The sequence below is a fragment of the Podarcis raffonei genome, chromosome 7, assembly GCF_027172205.1.
Source record: "Podarcis raffonei isolate rPodRaf1 chromosome 7, rPodRaf1.pri, whole genome shotgun sequence".
NCBI classification, from domain to species: Eukaryota; Metazoa; Chordata; class Lepidosauria; order Squamata; family Lacertidae; genus Podarcis; species Podarcis raffonei.
The window spans coordinates 80758915-80775966 of NC_070608.1; the positions used below are offsets into that span (position 1 = coordinate 80758915).

The 17052-nt window shown below is 43.3% G+C and overlaps 1 protein-coding gene across 1 annotated transcript in view; it reads right to left on the reverse strand.

Annotated features, from left to right (window-relative positions):
* Positions 1–13122, reverse strand: part of MARCHF6 (membrane associated ring-CH-type finger 6) — a 49150-nt gene extending 36028 nt beyond the window's left edge. The window contains exons 1-4 of the mRNA XM_053397170.1: positions 12866–13122; positions 2515–2611; positions 1428–1501; positions 679–822 (exon numbers count right to left, since the gene is read on the reverse strand). Coding sequence (XP_053253145.1) covers positions 679–822; positions 1428–1501; positions 2515–2611; positions 12866–12884 — 334 coding nt within the window. The 5' untranslated portion in view covers positions 12885–13122. The remainder of the gene's footprint in view (positions 1–678; positions 823–1427; positions 1502–2514; positions 2612–12865) is intronic.
* Positions 13123–17052: the final 3930 nt, after the last annotated feature.

Here is a 17052-nt window from a genome sequence, read left to right on the forward strand (position 1 = left end):
GTTCGACAGTGGAATGGATTCCCTTGGGAGGTTTTTAAGCAAAGGTTGGGTGGCCATCTGTCATGTATGGCTTAGTTGAGATTCCTGCATCACAAGGGGTTGGACTAGATGACCACTGGGGTCCCTTCCAACTCTATGATTCTAAGAGATGCAGGCAAACAGACCACAGTAGAAGAAACTGTTAAAGCTGTGAAGATTAAAAGGCACATGCAAGCCAGAGAATAACCTTCACCATCTTTTCGCCAATTAATATCTAAGACTGCAGTCTACAAGAATTTTAACACAGGCAAGAGGAAATCCAGCTCTTGCCATTCTGTCAGCATCTATAATACCAACCTGGCTAAACTAGAAGAAAAGCAAACTTACTCCTACACAAAGTGCCTCAGAAGGCAGCTTAAAGGGTCCAGGTGTAGCATTGTTCTCTGCGCAAGCACTAGTGATTTTTGTGTTTTCCAATCACCTTTGAAGAATTATGCACACAGCATTCATAGCTGCTTTTTCTGAAATTCAGTGATTAAGAACCGGATATGATGAAGGTTGGAGCTTCTAATACTTTCCCCCTTAACTAGCTTACTGTTAACTATGGTTCTGAGAGCCCCCTGACAATAAAACGTTTCCCCTCCCTCTTGTACTGCTATGCCATATGCATATTATACGTCCACAAAATGAGATACTTACATGCTGTAAGAGGTACAACTCCTAACCATGCAAAGGCCACAAGTGTATAGTGAAACCAGTATCGTATTGCTGTGCCAATACTTGTAACCAGTCCAGCACATATGTCTTGGATTGGAAGCCGAGAAGGCATATCTGGGGAATAAACTAAGAAAAGAAAGAACAGAAAGGATTGCAATTTTACTTCTACCACTCTGAATTGTTTTTATGAGAAACATCATAGTATTCCTGCAAAATTTCCCATGACACTGAACTGAAAATACTACATGGTCATCTATCATTATAGTTTTAAAGCCAACCTTTTCAAGTGAAGGATAAAAACTTCTTAAAGCAAAATAATGACAAAGACCAATTTAGATAAAGCCAGTCTGCAATGTGCTTTGCTTATGAAAGTGTTGCTGTGTCAGGTGGCACATCCATAAACTCCAAAATGCTCACTAGCAGTATGGGTGTTATTTTAAAATGAAAACAATGTGGTATCATATGGGATGCTATTTACATGAAGGATTTTCTAGGGCTGTTGTCGGATTTCAACCAAGCCAGTCAAATCATTGTTTCAGAAGGGGTTACAATGACTTGGCCATATCTCAGATACACAGCTTAGAGACAGTGCAGTGCCTACAATATTTAGTTTACTGGAGACAAGCACACTGCTGGTGAACCTGCAAATTCACATGAAGACTCTTTGTCTAAAACCACCATAAAGAAAAGTCTTTGTTTAAACATATCACGAACTCTCACCATATACTTACTTGGTGTGAAAGCAAATCTATGTTTACATAATTCACAGTATTCTTTTCTGCTGTGTTTGAGCCACTGAACTAAGCTGCAATTAAAAAGAAACATGAGTACAGTATATCTACAGTTTAAAATCTACAAGTTATTTTTTGAGTGTCAGAAATTAAGAAAATGCAGCAAAATAATCAGTAAAATATAAAGAAAAACATTAATAATTCAAATTCAGAGGGATAGAAAAACAGAGATAATGCCTTTCTTTAAAAACTCTTGTTTTGTTGATAGTGAACATGTTTGAAGAGCATAGGCATACAGTTCAAGAGCACTGCTCTCCAGAAACCGCAAATACATCTACTCGGCTACAGTTATGAAAGGCATTCCTAAATGCCAAGTAGAGCAGAAAGGTAGCATGTAAGTTTTCAAATCAAAAAAGACTAATGCAAAGGGCAAAGGACCATGTGCTACACGTGCAAGGCTTTCTTCAGCAACCCCTTTCTAGAAGCAGGCTTCTGCTCCACCTTTCTCTGTTCTCAAATGTGAAGGGACCCTCTATAGAGGCTTCTTATATTATTTAAGGGACTATGCCATCAAGGGAGAAACTGACATATCTCCTTGGATTGCATACAAAGTAAATTCACAGGGCAGAAGCTCACACTGCATTACATGTCTACTACTATTGCAGTTGGCCCTTCACCTTCCTTTTCTCATCCTTGTAGCACCTTGAAAGCCCCCCTAAATCTACACCAGAGGGTCAATGACAAAAAGGAGCAAGCATTTAAAACACTAAACACTATTAATACATAGATCTAACCCTTCTAATAAAAAACAATATACCCTTAATATCCAGAAATTCTATAAAGGGGTTTCAGATACTTCTTGTATTATCCCATTAATTACACAGGGATTAAAAATAATATATGCAGTTTTTCTTCTCCACACCTCGATAATTCCTTAACATGTAAACCTATGCTTATGGGTTCGTGGTCCACCAATTGGGAACCACAGAGCATTATTTATCTACCAGATTCCCAAAATGTTCATAGGGATTTCATGCCGTAAGCATATATGAATAGGCATTGACATAGTTTGGAGGAAAAAACTTACCATTCTTGATGAATGAATTTAATACTGCCAGTGCATACACATGGATGATAGAGAGGTTTCTCAGGAGTTCCTTCAGATCGACATACCCTGCATATGTCTGTTAAACACAAATAGAATTAATACAGAATAAAACTAATAGAAATGCTTTCCATTATAATGAGATACTTCTTTAAGTTTCCTGGTGTATCAACTTTTCCTAAATAGTAAAAAAAAAAAAAAAAAAAAACAGTGCCAAAGGAAGATCATTAAGTGTCAGCTTTTATCCCTTGAATCTGACATTGGTGCACTGCTATTATCAAAAATAGGTGAAATACTATATTTAAAGCAAGAGCATTAAAAATACTTTTTGGCAGATGTTCTTAAACAAGCATTTCTGCAAGTGTACTCTTTAAATGCAGGATGTTCTAACAAGCCACAAAGGAAGTAGCAATAGCAAGTTCTACTCCTGGCTCTTGTATTGACCAGTCCAATGTTGAAGCCTAGAAGCTTCATTGGGCATTCTCCTATAATCTGAAAAACACAGCAGCAATTCACATTGCATGGGGCTTCAGTCAAGAACATAGGAAGCTGTCTTCTACTGAGTCAGACCACTGGTCCACCTTGTTTAGCATTTTATGCTGACTAGCAGCTGCTCACTAGCATTTCCAGCAGGGCTCATTCCCAGCCCTACCTGAAAATGCCAGGGACTGAACCTAGAATCTTTCGCATGTAAAGAAAGTGTTCTACTATTCAGCCATGGCCCTGATTAATCTAACACTAACACAGGAAGAATATTAAAATACTCCCAAATACAGCAGTCTCCTCAATGTTGGCAAAGACTGGTATAGATCCAAGTTTCCCTAATAACAGGGTTTAATTTGTAACACGCATCAATGGAATACAGCCCCAATATCCATTTTCAAGGCTGCATTCATATATAATGCTAACTTAAGCCATGGTTTAGCATTAGGGTAGACAAGCCAAAGTAAGCTTTGGATTTACACGCTCCCCACAAAATGTCAAAGGTTGTAAATTTCAGTTTCACAATAGCTGCGGTTTAGCATTATATTCAAACCTTAAATGCAATCTTAGCTACCATTTGTTGAAACAAGCCAGCTTCACAAACAATGCTTTGAAGTTGGCTTGTTTCAGAAAACCATAATTAAGATTAACCAAACTTTGTCCAGGTTCAGGTGTCACAATTTGTAGCTAACCAAAAAACATAAATGAAATCTCCTTAGCTCATCCTCATAGGTGACAAGAAAACCTATAATTATTTAAGTGATTTCAATTCTTGACCATGCATTGGATGCCTAACAGCACTTTGTGTAACACAGCAGAACCGGAGGAAAACGTGTCCTTTATATGACAGCTCTATGATAGCTTAACAGCTGTGACAAAAATGAAATAATGTGCATGGAAAAGATCTACATGAGAGTGGAAGGCTAGACATCACTATCACTGCCTTACCTGGCAAGAAATTGAAAAACTAGAAGCAACGGTTCAGAACTTGATAATGTTGTGAACTACCAAATGAATGCACTAACAGAAAGGTTGACCTATTTGCTGGCATCACACCATGTGGCCGCTCTCCAGGAAAGCCAGTACACTCTCAGTTCCACACAACACTCTCATACATACTATAACTCTAAAAGGGCACTTTACCCATGTATCTTTCCTATTCACGTTCTGAACATATATGTGGGGAGAAAGCCAAAGGGTCTATAATCCACCCTGGAAAAGCTATGTAATGTAAACCAAGGGAATTTACATTACCAAGAAAAGAAAAAGGGAAAGACAGAAAGGCTGGATTAAATCTAGTTGCCTGTAGGCATTTCATGTATTTTCCTAAACAGTGACACAAGTGAAAAGGTTAGTCTAACCAGTTTAACTTGTTCATTAATTCAGAATTTAATAGAGCATTTATACAATCCAGGCCAGTACGCATTGTATAAGACTCATACTTAAAAAAAAAAAAAGGCAGCTACTCATTTGCAACAGCCATGTCTGCTTTGTTGTATGGCAAAGCATGAAAACACTTGCATTCTTTTCTTTCCAGTGTTATTGTTTCTGGTTTCACTTCTGCTTCTTCTTGCTTACTGCATGACTCCCTGGCCTTGCCTCAATCCCAGTACAGAAACGCAAAGTGGGCCTGACCTTACTCAGCTGTGACCACTTGGATTTTCAGTACTGTACCAGGCTAGACTAGGGTTGGAGTGTGCCTATTGTCTATAAGAATACCATATCCTTGATCAGGAAGCCTCTTGACATCATCATCATTTATTATTATATTTATACCCCGCCCATCTAGGGTCTGCACCTGGTATTGGGCCAGAGAGACAGGTCAGGGGTGCTGCTGGGCTACTAACCACTCTGTTGCCCAATGGTATCCCTGATCCAGCTTGCCAAGGTAGTCTCTGGGGTATTGCTGGAGGACCCTAAAACAATAATCCTGGGTGACTTCAATAGTCACGCAGAGGCTGTTGTCGGGCCAACTTGAGACAACATGGCCTCCATGACAACTATGGGTCTCTCTCAGATGGCCATTGGTCCAACACAACCCTCTGGAGCACTCATAGACCCGCTGTGACCAACTGACAACACACTTTGAGGATAAAGTTACTTGTCTTTGGAGTGATCTTCACTCTGCACCTGTTGCAGCTCCAAATGAAGTACCCAGGGTCACTACTGAGAATGTTTTGTGGGATCAGTTTCACCTTAGGCAATCAGCTGATGTGGACATGGTGGTGGCATGTGCCCCATCAAATCCTAACCACGTGCCCCATCAAATCCTGTTCCTCCTAGCTTATTAAGAAGACAGGGGATGAGGGGGTGGTTCCTGATGCAACCACTCCTAAAGAAACCGCCTCTGGACCTTCGGATTGGAACAACTATCAACCAGTTGCTAATGTCCCCTTTTAGGGGAATATGGTGGAGAGGGATTCTTGGTGGAAGCATTCTTGGAGGACCCAGATTATTTAGATCCATTTCAATCTGGGTACAGGTCTGGCCATGGAATTGAGTCAGCCTTGGTCACTCTGGTGGGTGACCTTTGCAGAGGGCAGGACGGGGGAGTGCAACTTTCCTCCTGTTTCTTGATCTCTCATTGGCTTTTGATACCACTGACCATGGTATCCTCCTGGAACAGCTCCAGGGATTGGGAATTTGGGGCAACGTATTGCAGTGGATCCATTCCTATCTTCAAGGGAGTCCAGAGAGTAGCCTGGGGCAAGTGCCTTTCAGCCTCCTGGAGGCTACTATCTCCAGTGATATTTAATATCTACATGAAGCTGCAAGGAGTGGATGTTAGAAGTTTCACCGCGAGGTGCCATCAGTATGCTAATGACACTCGGCTGTTTCTCCATAAAATCTTACTCAGGAGAGGCCATTGCCTGGATGCACTGGTGAAATGGATGAGAGAAAATAAGCTGAGCTTGAATCCTGGCAAGACAGAAGCACTGTGAGTAGCTCCTACAACTGAGAAACCGATCAATTGCCTACTCTGGATGCAGTATGATTTCCGACAGAAGTTAGAAACGTAACACCTATGCACTGGCTGTTGATATGCTACCAGGACAAGTTCAAGGTGTATGAGGTATACAAAGCCCTTAATAACTTGGGACCAGATTACCTACAAGGTTTCCTTACCCCACACATGACAACTTTTTGTCCCCTTACAAGGAAAAATGGATTTAGGAGTACTGATAAAGAGTTGGATGCATGGAGTGCAGGGGAGGGGTTGTACTTCGGGGGGGGCACACTTCATTCTCCTTCTGCGGTAGTTTGCCCATCTTGTACTCAGCTCTCACCTGCGGCTCCTAGAGGCTGTCAGCATGAGACAGCAGCTACACCTCCAGGATATGGCTTTGACTGTCTCAAACCCTCAGTGAGTTAGGGACTTCCCCTGCATGTGAAGACAGGCTACAGCAGATTGAGCGCATGAGACCAATAGCGGGCCCAACAGCCAAGAAGGCAGTTACAGCACACGCTGTAGAGGGAAACGAGGGGCAGATGGGGCTCATCAACCAGGGAAAATAGCTCATTTAGGAGAAGGAAAACTGGTCCTAAACCTCTGCTGCCTTACAGCTATACTCATTTGTGAGAAAGGCTTCAGGAGTAAACCCTGGGGAAAATCCATACCTGCTACCTTGCAGGATATTCTTGGGAGAAGAAAAGGCTAAAGAGTCAACCCTACATAAATCCGGAGTAGATGGTTGGACCTCCTTCCTTCCATGAAACTACTGTGTAAGGTCATAGGGAGATTTGGAGCGCAGTGTTAACAGTATGCTGATGACACCCAACTTTGTTTCTCCTCTCTATCTGTTGCTAATGAGAACTAATAAAACGAAAATGAATCTAGATAAGATATTCTTGTAGTGTTGGATTCGCCTCCCAAGTAGGTGATGGCCAGTCTGAGGGAAGCTGTTCCCCATATCAGTCTGCCTGTAATCTGAAATCTAACGGGGAAGCTTGGTGCTCCATGACCTGCTGAAGGACCACCTCAGTAATAGCACCCTGGTTCTTGGGTACACTCCTCCTGGAGGTTCTGCTGGCACCAGTTTATTATTTATTTATGTCACTAAATGCATACACTGCTTGAGTGTAAAAAAAACCATCAAAGCATTTTACAAAAAAAGATAAAACAGTAACAATAAAGCAGTGTTGTTTATCTTCAGGCAAGTGTAGAAAACCTGCCTCTTCCACCATGCTTTTTAATGTAGAGGGATTCCAAAATCACAGAAAATTCCCAGACTGAAATGGATCTCGATAATTAGTATTGTACAAAAATGCCTGGTACAGTCACCAACCACTTAAGCATCTTGCCAAAAAAGGTAAGATTTGCAACTGGTCAAATTTGGCACTAGGTAAAGGTAAAGGTACCCCTGCCCGTACGGGCCAGTCTTGACAGACTCTGGGGTTGTGCGCCCATCTCACTTAAGAGGCCAGGGGCCAGAGCTGTCCGGAGACACTTCCGGGTCACGTGGCCAGCGTGACAAAGCTGCATCTGGCGAGCCAGCGCAGCACACGGAAACGCCGTTTACCTTCCCGCCAGTAAGCGGTCCCTATTTATCTACTTGCACCTGGGGGTGCTTTCGAACTGCTAGGTTGGCAGGCGCTGGGACCGAGCAACGGGAGTGCACCCCGCCACGGGGATTCGAACCGCCGACCTTTCGATCGGCAAGCCCTAGGCGCTGAGGCTTTTACCCACAGCGCCACCCGCGTCTCTCAAATTTGGCACTACCTTCAGGTTATTGGAGTGTTTCTTTAGGTGTGATCTTGCAAACACCTCCTTCAAGGAAGCGTGGACAATTCCCTTGTGAAACAAGGCCTTAATCATCTCCCAAATCCAAGAGGCCATTCCTCCCTTAGCTGCTGTGTTGTAAGCCAGAAAGAGCAAGGGTTGCATAAACAGGTAGTCGGCCACACTCCAAGCACCTTGCCTACATCCCCCAGCTGCAATTCAGCCAAAGAAACAAAATGACATAGTACCCCAGATACATTCTGAGACTGATTTGCAAGCCAGATCCTGGTACACAATCCTGCTTTGTAGGAGGCATTCAAACCACAGTAACCAGGTTTGGACATCAAAGCAACAGCAGTTTAATTAAGCTTGGCATGTGAGGGAGCACATGAACACACAACATGTTCCCTCTCTAAGACCTACCTTCTGAATTATCTAAAACTGTATTAAAATATTGCATAAGAATTAAAATACATTCCCCGAAAGGCTTCCAATGTTTGGGAGAGGGGAGAGAATATGTCCATTTGGTAGTGAAAACATCAACAGTAGCTATAAAACATTTACAAATGTCCTACGTGGAATCCAGAACAAGATAAATCTGTCTCTGTCATCTGTTAGAATATACTGGACTGTGAATCTAAGAGAAGCAGCGAGTATAGCAGTCACCATTCTCTTTTCCAGAAGTAACAAACTGTTCTTTGAAACAAGGTTTGTGTTTGCGGTATCTTACAGGTTTCTTGGAGCATGAAAATCTCACAATGCTCTCTGATAAAGGTCCATGTTACTCTTCAGTACAGGAGTGGGAAACCAGAAGACCTAATACAGTTCCCCAGGCAATTTTTTCTGAACCCTAAGACCTCACCAATTTTGGCAGCACTAGGGAACATGAAAAAAATGAAGTAGGCAGAAAGGTTTAAACACAGCACCCTAATGAGGATGAGAATCTCAACCTCATGGTCACCAGACATGGGATGATAAGCCACTTTTTGGCTGATCTGTACTGAAGAAGAGAGTTGTATGTGAATGTATGAGACAGGATTTGTGAAAAAGTGGGTGGCATATAACCCCTCCAGGCAGATAAACAAATATGAAGGTGGGCAAAAACAATTAACTACCCCTGCTCTAATACATCCTTTAACACTGTGGTGGGAGGGGTTAACTGAATGTTTTTAAAATTAAAATTTAATACATTTAATGGGGAAAATGTTAATTTTATGGCTCTGGGTTAATGTACAGGTTAAAATAGTTATTTAACTATTATTGCTCAAATACACAAGAACAATTCTAACCTAGTAATCCTAGTCAGAAAATACAACTGAATATACATTTAAACATTTTTGAAAGGGGCATGAAGTGAAGCAATTGTAGCTAACATATTCTAAGAATGGACTATCATGACTGAGTTTACTAAGCCAAGATATGCACGGGCCTTTCCCCCAAACACATAGCTGCTTTGCTTGAGTTGCAGTTAAACCAATAAATGTCTCAATTAACCATATAGTCCCATTCCATCTGAACTGAGGAAGTACGGTAACCAGCTCTGAAACAAGCCAGGATGTAAAAACAAAAAATGGTTTAATATCCTGGCTAATTCCAAACCTGGTAACAGCTGGTTGAAATGTGTCCAAAATAACTGCTAGCCTATACAGCAACTCTTAAACTGAAAAATTATTATAGGCCACAATGTTCCTGTAGCGCTAAGAAATAAGATTTAAGATGGAGAATTATTAAGATTTGAAGTCTTACAAGCACAAGGACGCACAATAATTACAGGGACTATTCTACTGCACATGGAGCAAATCAGGATTCATTTAATCTCCTTCATTCTCCAAGGCCAGTGACAAGCTCTCTAGGTCCAGTCTATCAGTAAAGTGTACACTGAGTTCTTTTAACAGCTGAACCCGTTTCAAGGTGGTGATTTGCCAGACCAAGTTGCAGAGACCCAAAATCTACATATTTGGTTTTTATATACGAGTCAGCTTATTAGGCCTCTGTTTTTAATATTATAGTAGAGTGATATTAGAGTCTCATCATGTGGGCCCCCATTCAGTTAGTGAGACAACAAGGAAAATAATCTGGCCAAACCTTGTTGAAGAAAGGGTTCGGCATACATGACTTTCTACTTGTCCAGGGAAACTGTGAAAATGCAGATTAGGCCTTCAGATAAATTTTCAAGTCATCACTCTCCTTTTGGTCCATTCGTGTCTTCACTATGCCGCAATGTTAAACACTAACTTTGCAGTTTCTTCTACCCTCCTCAGCACCTCAGCAATTAAATGAAGTTAGGTCGTAATGACCAATAACTGGGACACAATCTCTCAGATTCATTTGGGTTACAATCTTTACAATGTTAGGATGAACTCCTGGCACAGACTAGCAGAATCATCAGAAGACTGCACTGTTCAAGCTTTTTAAGAAGACTTTGATTATGCTTTTTTATTATTGTTGTTACATAAATTTAAAAACAATAAAATATTTTTAAACAGACAACAACTTTAAGGAAAGCAGACCTATCTGTCAAGATTTTTGGGTGTCCAATTTTAGCACTGCGGCTCCTGGAGGGCTGTTGTAGCAGCTTACATTTTCAAATGGGGTTAGGAACCTAAACATCATAGGTGCCAACACTACCAGTTCATTTACGCTTCATTCCGGTCTCTTCTTAACATCAACCTCAAGGTAAGCATAACCCCTCCTAAGCCCAAAAATAAATCAGACATCAAGAATAAATTATCAAAGCAATGATACAGCAAGTTAAGAAGTTCTGGGGATACATGTCCCCAAAAAGCTCACTTGCCAGCAATCCAATTTAATATCTTCTAAATCAGGAACTACTCAATTGGCTTATGAGCAAATGTTGATGTATTTTACACAGAATGAATTGTATTTAAAAACATATACAACTTCAGTACTCTTTTTTTTAATTAAAGGAAATCTCATCTGAGCAAAACATGTTTCTGTGACACCATAAAATGTTCTTAATTTCTTGATCACTTTTGGGTGGTGACATGGATATGGATTAGAAAGTTGTTGTTTTTAGAGGATGTGTGCCACTTGTCTAACTTTTACCTAAATAAGCATTTCTCTTCCAATTACCCTTGTGACTGTTAAGCTTTTTACATAAGCAGGTATAGCATATGACATTTTTAATTCAGAACTAGTTTAGCAGGAGGAAAGAGAGAAGAGAAATCAATAGGAAAAAAGAAAAGTTTTATGGTGAGACTATCATTTTTCTATCACGACAAGCTGAACAATGCAAAGATGCACAATTTACCCAGGAGTGCAAACATTATGAAAAGTAAGCAACAAACATCTCACCAGGTGAATCCACTACATTTTCCGAATCATATTTTGAAAAAGAAGATGGGAAATAACGCCATGTTTTCAACACAGAGTTATGCCTCTTATTTCCCATTACGAAGTGAAAGAAGAAAAGTTTACAAAAAGCCTATAGCTGTAGCAGCAAAGGAATTACTGTGGCACAAACTTTCTGCCTTTTGTAAGGCCTTTTGTAAGGCTCCTACTTACAAAACCTAATGTCATTTAGTCTTCTAAGGGGACCACAGGACCCTGTTACCATTTCCTACAAAAAAATGCTTAGCACACCTACTCATAGCTGTCAACTTCTCCCCTTTCTTAAGGGAAATTCCCTTATTCCGAATAGTATTCCTCGCAAGAAAAGGGAAAAGTTGACAGCTATGCACCTACTATTTTGGAACATGTCCCACCCAGCAGCTTTTGGAGGGTGAGCTGTAAAAAAACATGCCCTACTTTGCAGCGGAAAAAGAAAACAAAAACCAAGCAGCTGTCAAAGCTCACTGCAGCTGCCTACAACTGTAGCCTCACCTCTCTGAAAGGTTACCTAAGATCCACACTACCATGGGGGAAGGGGAAGGGGAGTGTAGCCAGCTCACACACATCACCTCAGTCATAGAATCAGGGAATTGTAGAGTTGGAAGGGACCATGAGGGTCATCTAGTCCAACCCCTGCAATGCAGCGATCTACTTGCCCCTGAGATTAAGAGCCTCAAAATCTACCGACTGAGCTATCCCAGAGGACTGACACCTAGTTCAATCCAACCCTATTGGACATTGCCTTTCCCTCCCTACCAAGGAGGGGATGCAGGACAAGGAGGTATTGATTTGTTCTTGTTTTTATGTATTTTGTGGTTGGTTGGTTTTTTTAATATTATATTTTTGCGCTGTGAAGTGACCCGAGACCTGCAGACGGGGGGGGGGGTACAAATGTCAACAATCACAACCACCTTACACACACACACACACACACACACACACACACACTTCAACACAACACACACACACACACACACACACAGAGTTCCGTTTCTGATGGGGTGTTTATTGGGTCTTTTCTGTTCTTGTTTTTATGTATTTTGTGGTTGGTTGGTTGTTTCTAATATTATGTTTTTGCGCTGTGAAGGGACCCGAGATCTGCAGACGGGAGGGAGGCATACAAATGTCAACAATCACAACCACCTTTCACACTCTCACATACACACAGAGCGTTCCGTTTCTGGTGGGGTGTTTGTTGGGTCTTTTTTGAGAATCCCGAACCAGCATCCCCCCCTCCCCCAACAACAACAACACACAGCTGTCAATAAGCACACACAAAACACCCCCGTGCCGCATCTGCTCGCCCCTCGCGTGCTAAGTTCCCACACACACACACCCAGAGCAACAACATGCCTCCCTCCCCCCCCAAAAAAAAACCAACAACCCACAACCAGCGGCACCCCGATGTTCAGTTGTAAGGTTTTGCCAACCACGACCACACACAATTGCCATGCACACCACCGACACACACAAATCACACAGCGACCGACAACAACACACCTCCACACGCATACCAAATATATATATACACACACAGAGAGCCCCCCCCCCCGCGACGCCAACCGTCCCCGAAGCGGCACCTGAGGCGCTCCGGCGGGCCAAGGGAGGGAAGCTCAGGTGAGGCGCGCAGAACCCCCACGGGACGCCTCCCCGGCGCAGGCCAGGCTATTTCCCACCCCCACCCGCGACCCTCAGGCCGACGGCCCGGGCTCCTCCCCGCCCCTCCGCTCGCCCCCCCCGCCCCCCTCACACAAGCCGCCCGAGGCTCCAGGCCGTTACCTTCCTCGGCGGTCTCCATCTTGTCCGGGTGACGCAGGCGGGGCGTGACGCAAGCCAGAGAACGTGGGGGCGGAGGGAGAGAGAGGGAGCGATAGAGAGGAAGAGAGAGAAGGAACGGGCCCAGCGGGCTCCCGGTAGCCAGGGCCCGCTGCGGCCTTGCCGCGGGCTCCCCCTGGAGGTTTCTTCGCGTCACAGCCCGTCCCCCCTTCAGCGGCCTCCTCGCCAGGGGAGCGTCACAGGAGAAGAGTTCTCCCCGAGCGCGGCGCGGCGCGTCACAAGCGCGGCGTAAAGGCCGCGCGTGCGTCGTTGGGGAGCGCGCAGCCAAGCCTGTCTTGGCTAGGTAGGGGTTAAGGATCACAGAGCAGTGGGTTGCTAGAGAAGGCACGTCTAGGCCACGCCCCCCTCAGCTTCCGGGGAAGGTGGGGGAATGTTGTCTGTGGTTCCCCCCCTTCCCCTGTTTGAACCGTATAGGTAGCCGCATGACCTAGCCAAGACTCTGTACTTCTAGAATCATAAAATTGTATAGTTGGAAGGGTCCCCCAAAGGTCATCTAGTCCAACCCCCAGCAATGCAGGAATCTCAACTGAAGCTTGAAGATGATATTATTATTATTATTATTATTATTATTATTATTATTATTATTATTATTATTATTATCTGAAGATTTTTAGGGTAGTGTGGGCGCAGAAAGAATAAATGCCATGGCACGCCTGTGTCACCCCAGCTGGATGCCTTCCTCAGCCCCGGCTGCAACAAAACATGTCTCTCCTGTATCAGTAACCACAGCAGAAATGGGGCAGTCCGGTGTTGGGAATTGAAGAACAAAGGCAGCTAACAACTTGTTTTATGGAACTATTTTTCCAACTCCCATGTTTCATAATTGAAATAAAGCTATGGTATGAGTTGTCCATTGATTATTTTACAGCAAGCTTCATGTTACAGCATTTGTCACGCACAAGTGACATAGTGGCCAAGTTCACATGAGTGTGCAGGCTTTGGGAGAGGAGATTGCAGCCACTTCACACACACACACACCCAAGTTATGGCACAAATTCACTTGGCTCAGCAGAGCAGAGCTGGAACTTTCTTTTTTCTTAGGCTGCAAATGGCTAACATAAACATCTGCTGGCAGGTGGATTAGTAACTTTTGTAGACTTTTTTGCAGGCCTGATTCTAAGCTAAATGTCACACTCACTGCAGATACTGAGGCAGACCAGCCATTAAACAAGGTGAGGCCGCTGCCTCAGGCGACAGAAGTGCCCCAGGAAGAACGCCCATGCTTACCCAGCCTGCCCTCCACCTCAGCAAGATCACATCCATTTTGGGCGAGATCTAGCGGAGCACACGAGACCTGAAATTTGGGGCAAGATCTCACCCCAAATCAGTGCAGTCTTGCCTCAAATTGCCACCAATGGCAACGGCACTACTCTGCCAGCGGTGAATGTGGCAGGGTAGGTGGAGGTGGCAGGAGACGATAGGTGGCGGCGGGAACAGTGGTAGGGCAAAGCAGCACTTTCCATTTCACCTAACACGGCAAAATGGGATGGACCCAAGTGCCTTGTCCGCATCTCAGGCCCCAAAATCTGAAAGTGATCCTGCAACAGTGGACTAGATAAAATGGACCCATTTCAACTATGGCGTCACATCTCCACAGAGGCAAGCAACTTTATCTTTGAAGTCCTTGGCTAATATGTAATAGCAGGCATCGCAGGGCAGATCAGCTGATGTCAGATGCTTCACTGCTGGAAGTATTGTGTTCACTGCAACACAATAATGATTTTAATACTTCAAAACATCCCGGAAAAAGAGCACGGAGTAACAAGCAGGTATAATTACACCATTGGCTCATAGCTAAGTAGTAATCACAGTGGCACCTAATTAAAATTTATAATGGTTGGCTACACCCATTTTCTGATAGTCCCAAATGGCCTTCCTCTAAAGAAGAGATGACTAAACACATATTTTATTAGAGTTAACCTAGTACATTAGAAAGAACCATGTCAACCTTATCTCACCTAAATAGAAGGAAATTGTAACAAAATAAGAGTATTTCCTTTTTTTCCCTTTTAATACTGGAAAAAAACCACAGAATTCTTTTGCAAAAGGCAGGCAACTGGAGACTCTTACATTCTAAATGTAGACACTGGGAGCAAGTAAACTAGACATTGGGAAGCAAGTAAAGAGTCATCACTGTTCAGTATTGCCAGATCCATAAACCAGGAAAAGGCCTTCCACATTAACACGTCTACTGTTTCACATTTATTTAGCACCACTGGCTAAATCACCAGAGGTCATTTTTCATCATTTAGGCATACCTGTGATGTTGCACTTAATCATACCCCTTAAGCCACCCTGAAGGTTTGTGGTGACCATCACGGCCTTGGGTAGCATAGCAGGGCTTCCAGCAAATCCTATTATCTTTTAAATGGTTCAGTAGGAGTATTACACCATAAGTGACACACAGAAACACTTCAGTTGCACCAAGCTAAGACCAGAATTGGAGAGCTACTTTTACAGAGCTTATACCAGACATAGGCAACCTAAGACTCATGGGCCGGAAGCAGCCAATGGGGGTCATTTAACCGGTCCATGGACCCCCACCACCTGCTCAGGGACCCCACCTGTTCGCTTGGTTGGTTCCTGTGCACCATGCTAAACGGGCATGGAGTTGAGCGGGGACCGCCTTCCACGATGCTGGGCGGCTTCCCATTGGCTGCAGGAAGCTCCTGCAGGCAATGGGAAGCTGCGCACGCTTCCTCTGCACCGGAAAGAGCACCGGAAATGGCGTTTGCGTGTGCACACACACTCTGGCCTACCACGGCGTCTGCAGGACAGCGAACCGGCCCATGCCCCAAAAACTTTGCTGACCCCTGGCTTATACAGCTGAATAACCCCTTCCTCTGTTGTTTACTCGTGTCTATTTTAGATCTGTTTTAAATTCTTAAGTCCCTTTGGATAGGAACCTGTCATATCTGTTTTGGGCAAAAATTGCTATTTTTCTAGGAAAAGGTGCCAGAACTCACCATGAACGTCTCCCTTGTTCTCTTTTAATGGCAATGGCGCCTACCTGAGAAGTGCCGGAACTTAGTTCCAGTGAGTTCTGGCTGGGGGAAAATAAAGCCCTGGCGAAGATCAACTGTGTTCTTTAATGTTGACATAGGTGGCAAAATCAAACCAAACAGAAATCAACTTATCAGTTTCACATTGACCTTTTTATTTAAAAGTTAACTTTTCTTAAAAGGAGTCAAGATACAGATCGAGTAGATTTCCCTTTCTGTAGGAAAGGAGATTAAAATTGAACGTATTATGCGGTATTTTAAAGAGGTTAAATGCAAGATTACCAGAGTGACTGGATGTATCATCTATTGTGGCATGGCACAATTTCTGGCTTCGCTGGGAGGGAGGGAATGAAATTTTTTAATGTATCAGTACAGTATGTACAATACTAGCAATCCCCTGTAGTAAGAAGAAGTACAGTCCATAACAGACACAGCTGCATCTTGACTGTAAGATTAGACCCATGGTGAACAGAAGCACACTGCCAGAAATACAACTAAATTGGTATTACATCTCTGTACAGAATTGACATTGGAGGTTTGTTGGTCGCAGGGTTCCTTCAGGTTGCAATCCTTTATCCACTCACCTAGGACTAAGCATCACTGAACTCAATGGGACTCACTTCTGAGTAGACGTACATAGATTTGCAACATTGATATATTTTTCCAGATTATAAATTTGGCTAGTTTGGAGGGCACTCTGAAGAATGATTGCTTGATCAATTAACACATCCTCACAAAAATCCAGCAGCACTTCAGTACATATTTATCTGAACATACACATTATTGCATGTGATTTTAGCCTAGTACACAGATTGTCACGAAGCAATTTTCGCTCCTTCGACGCACTTCTGTGTGCTATTTTCATTATGTGCACACTTTATCCTAGTACAGTGGTACCTCTGGTTAAGTACTTAATTCGTTCCGGAGGTCCGTTCTTAACCTGAAACTGTTCTTAACCTGAAGCACCACTTTAGCTAATGGGGCTTCCCGCTGCTGCGGCTGCCTGATTTCTGTTCTCATCCTGAAGCAAAGTTCTTAACCCGAGGTACTATTTCTGGGTTAGCAGAGTCTGTAACCTGAAGCGTATGTAACCTGAAGCGTATGTAACCCCAGGTACCACTGTACAGG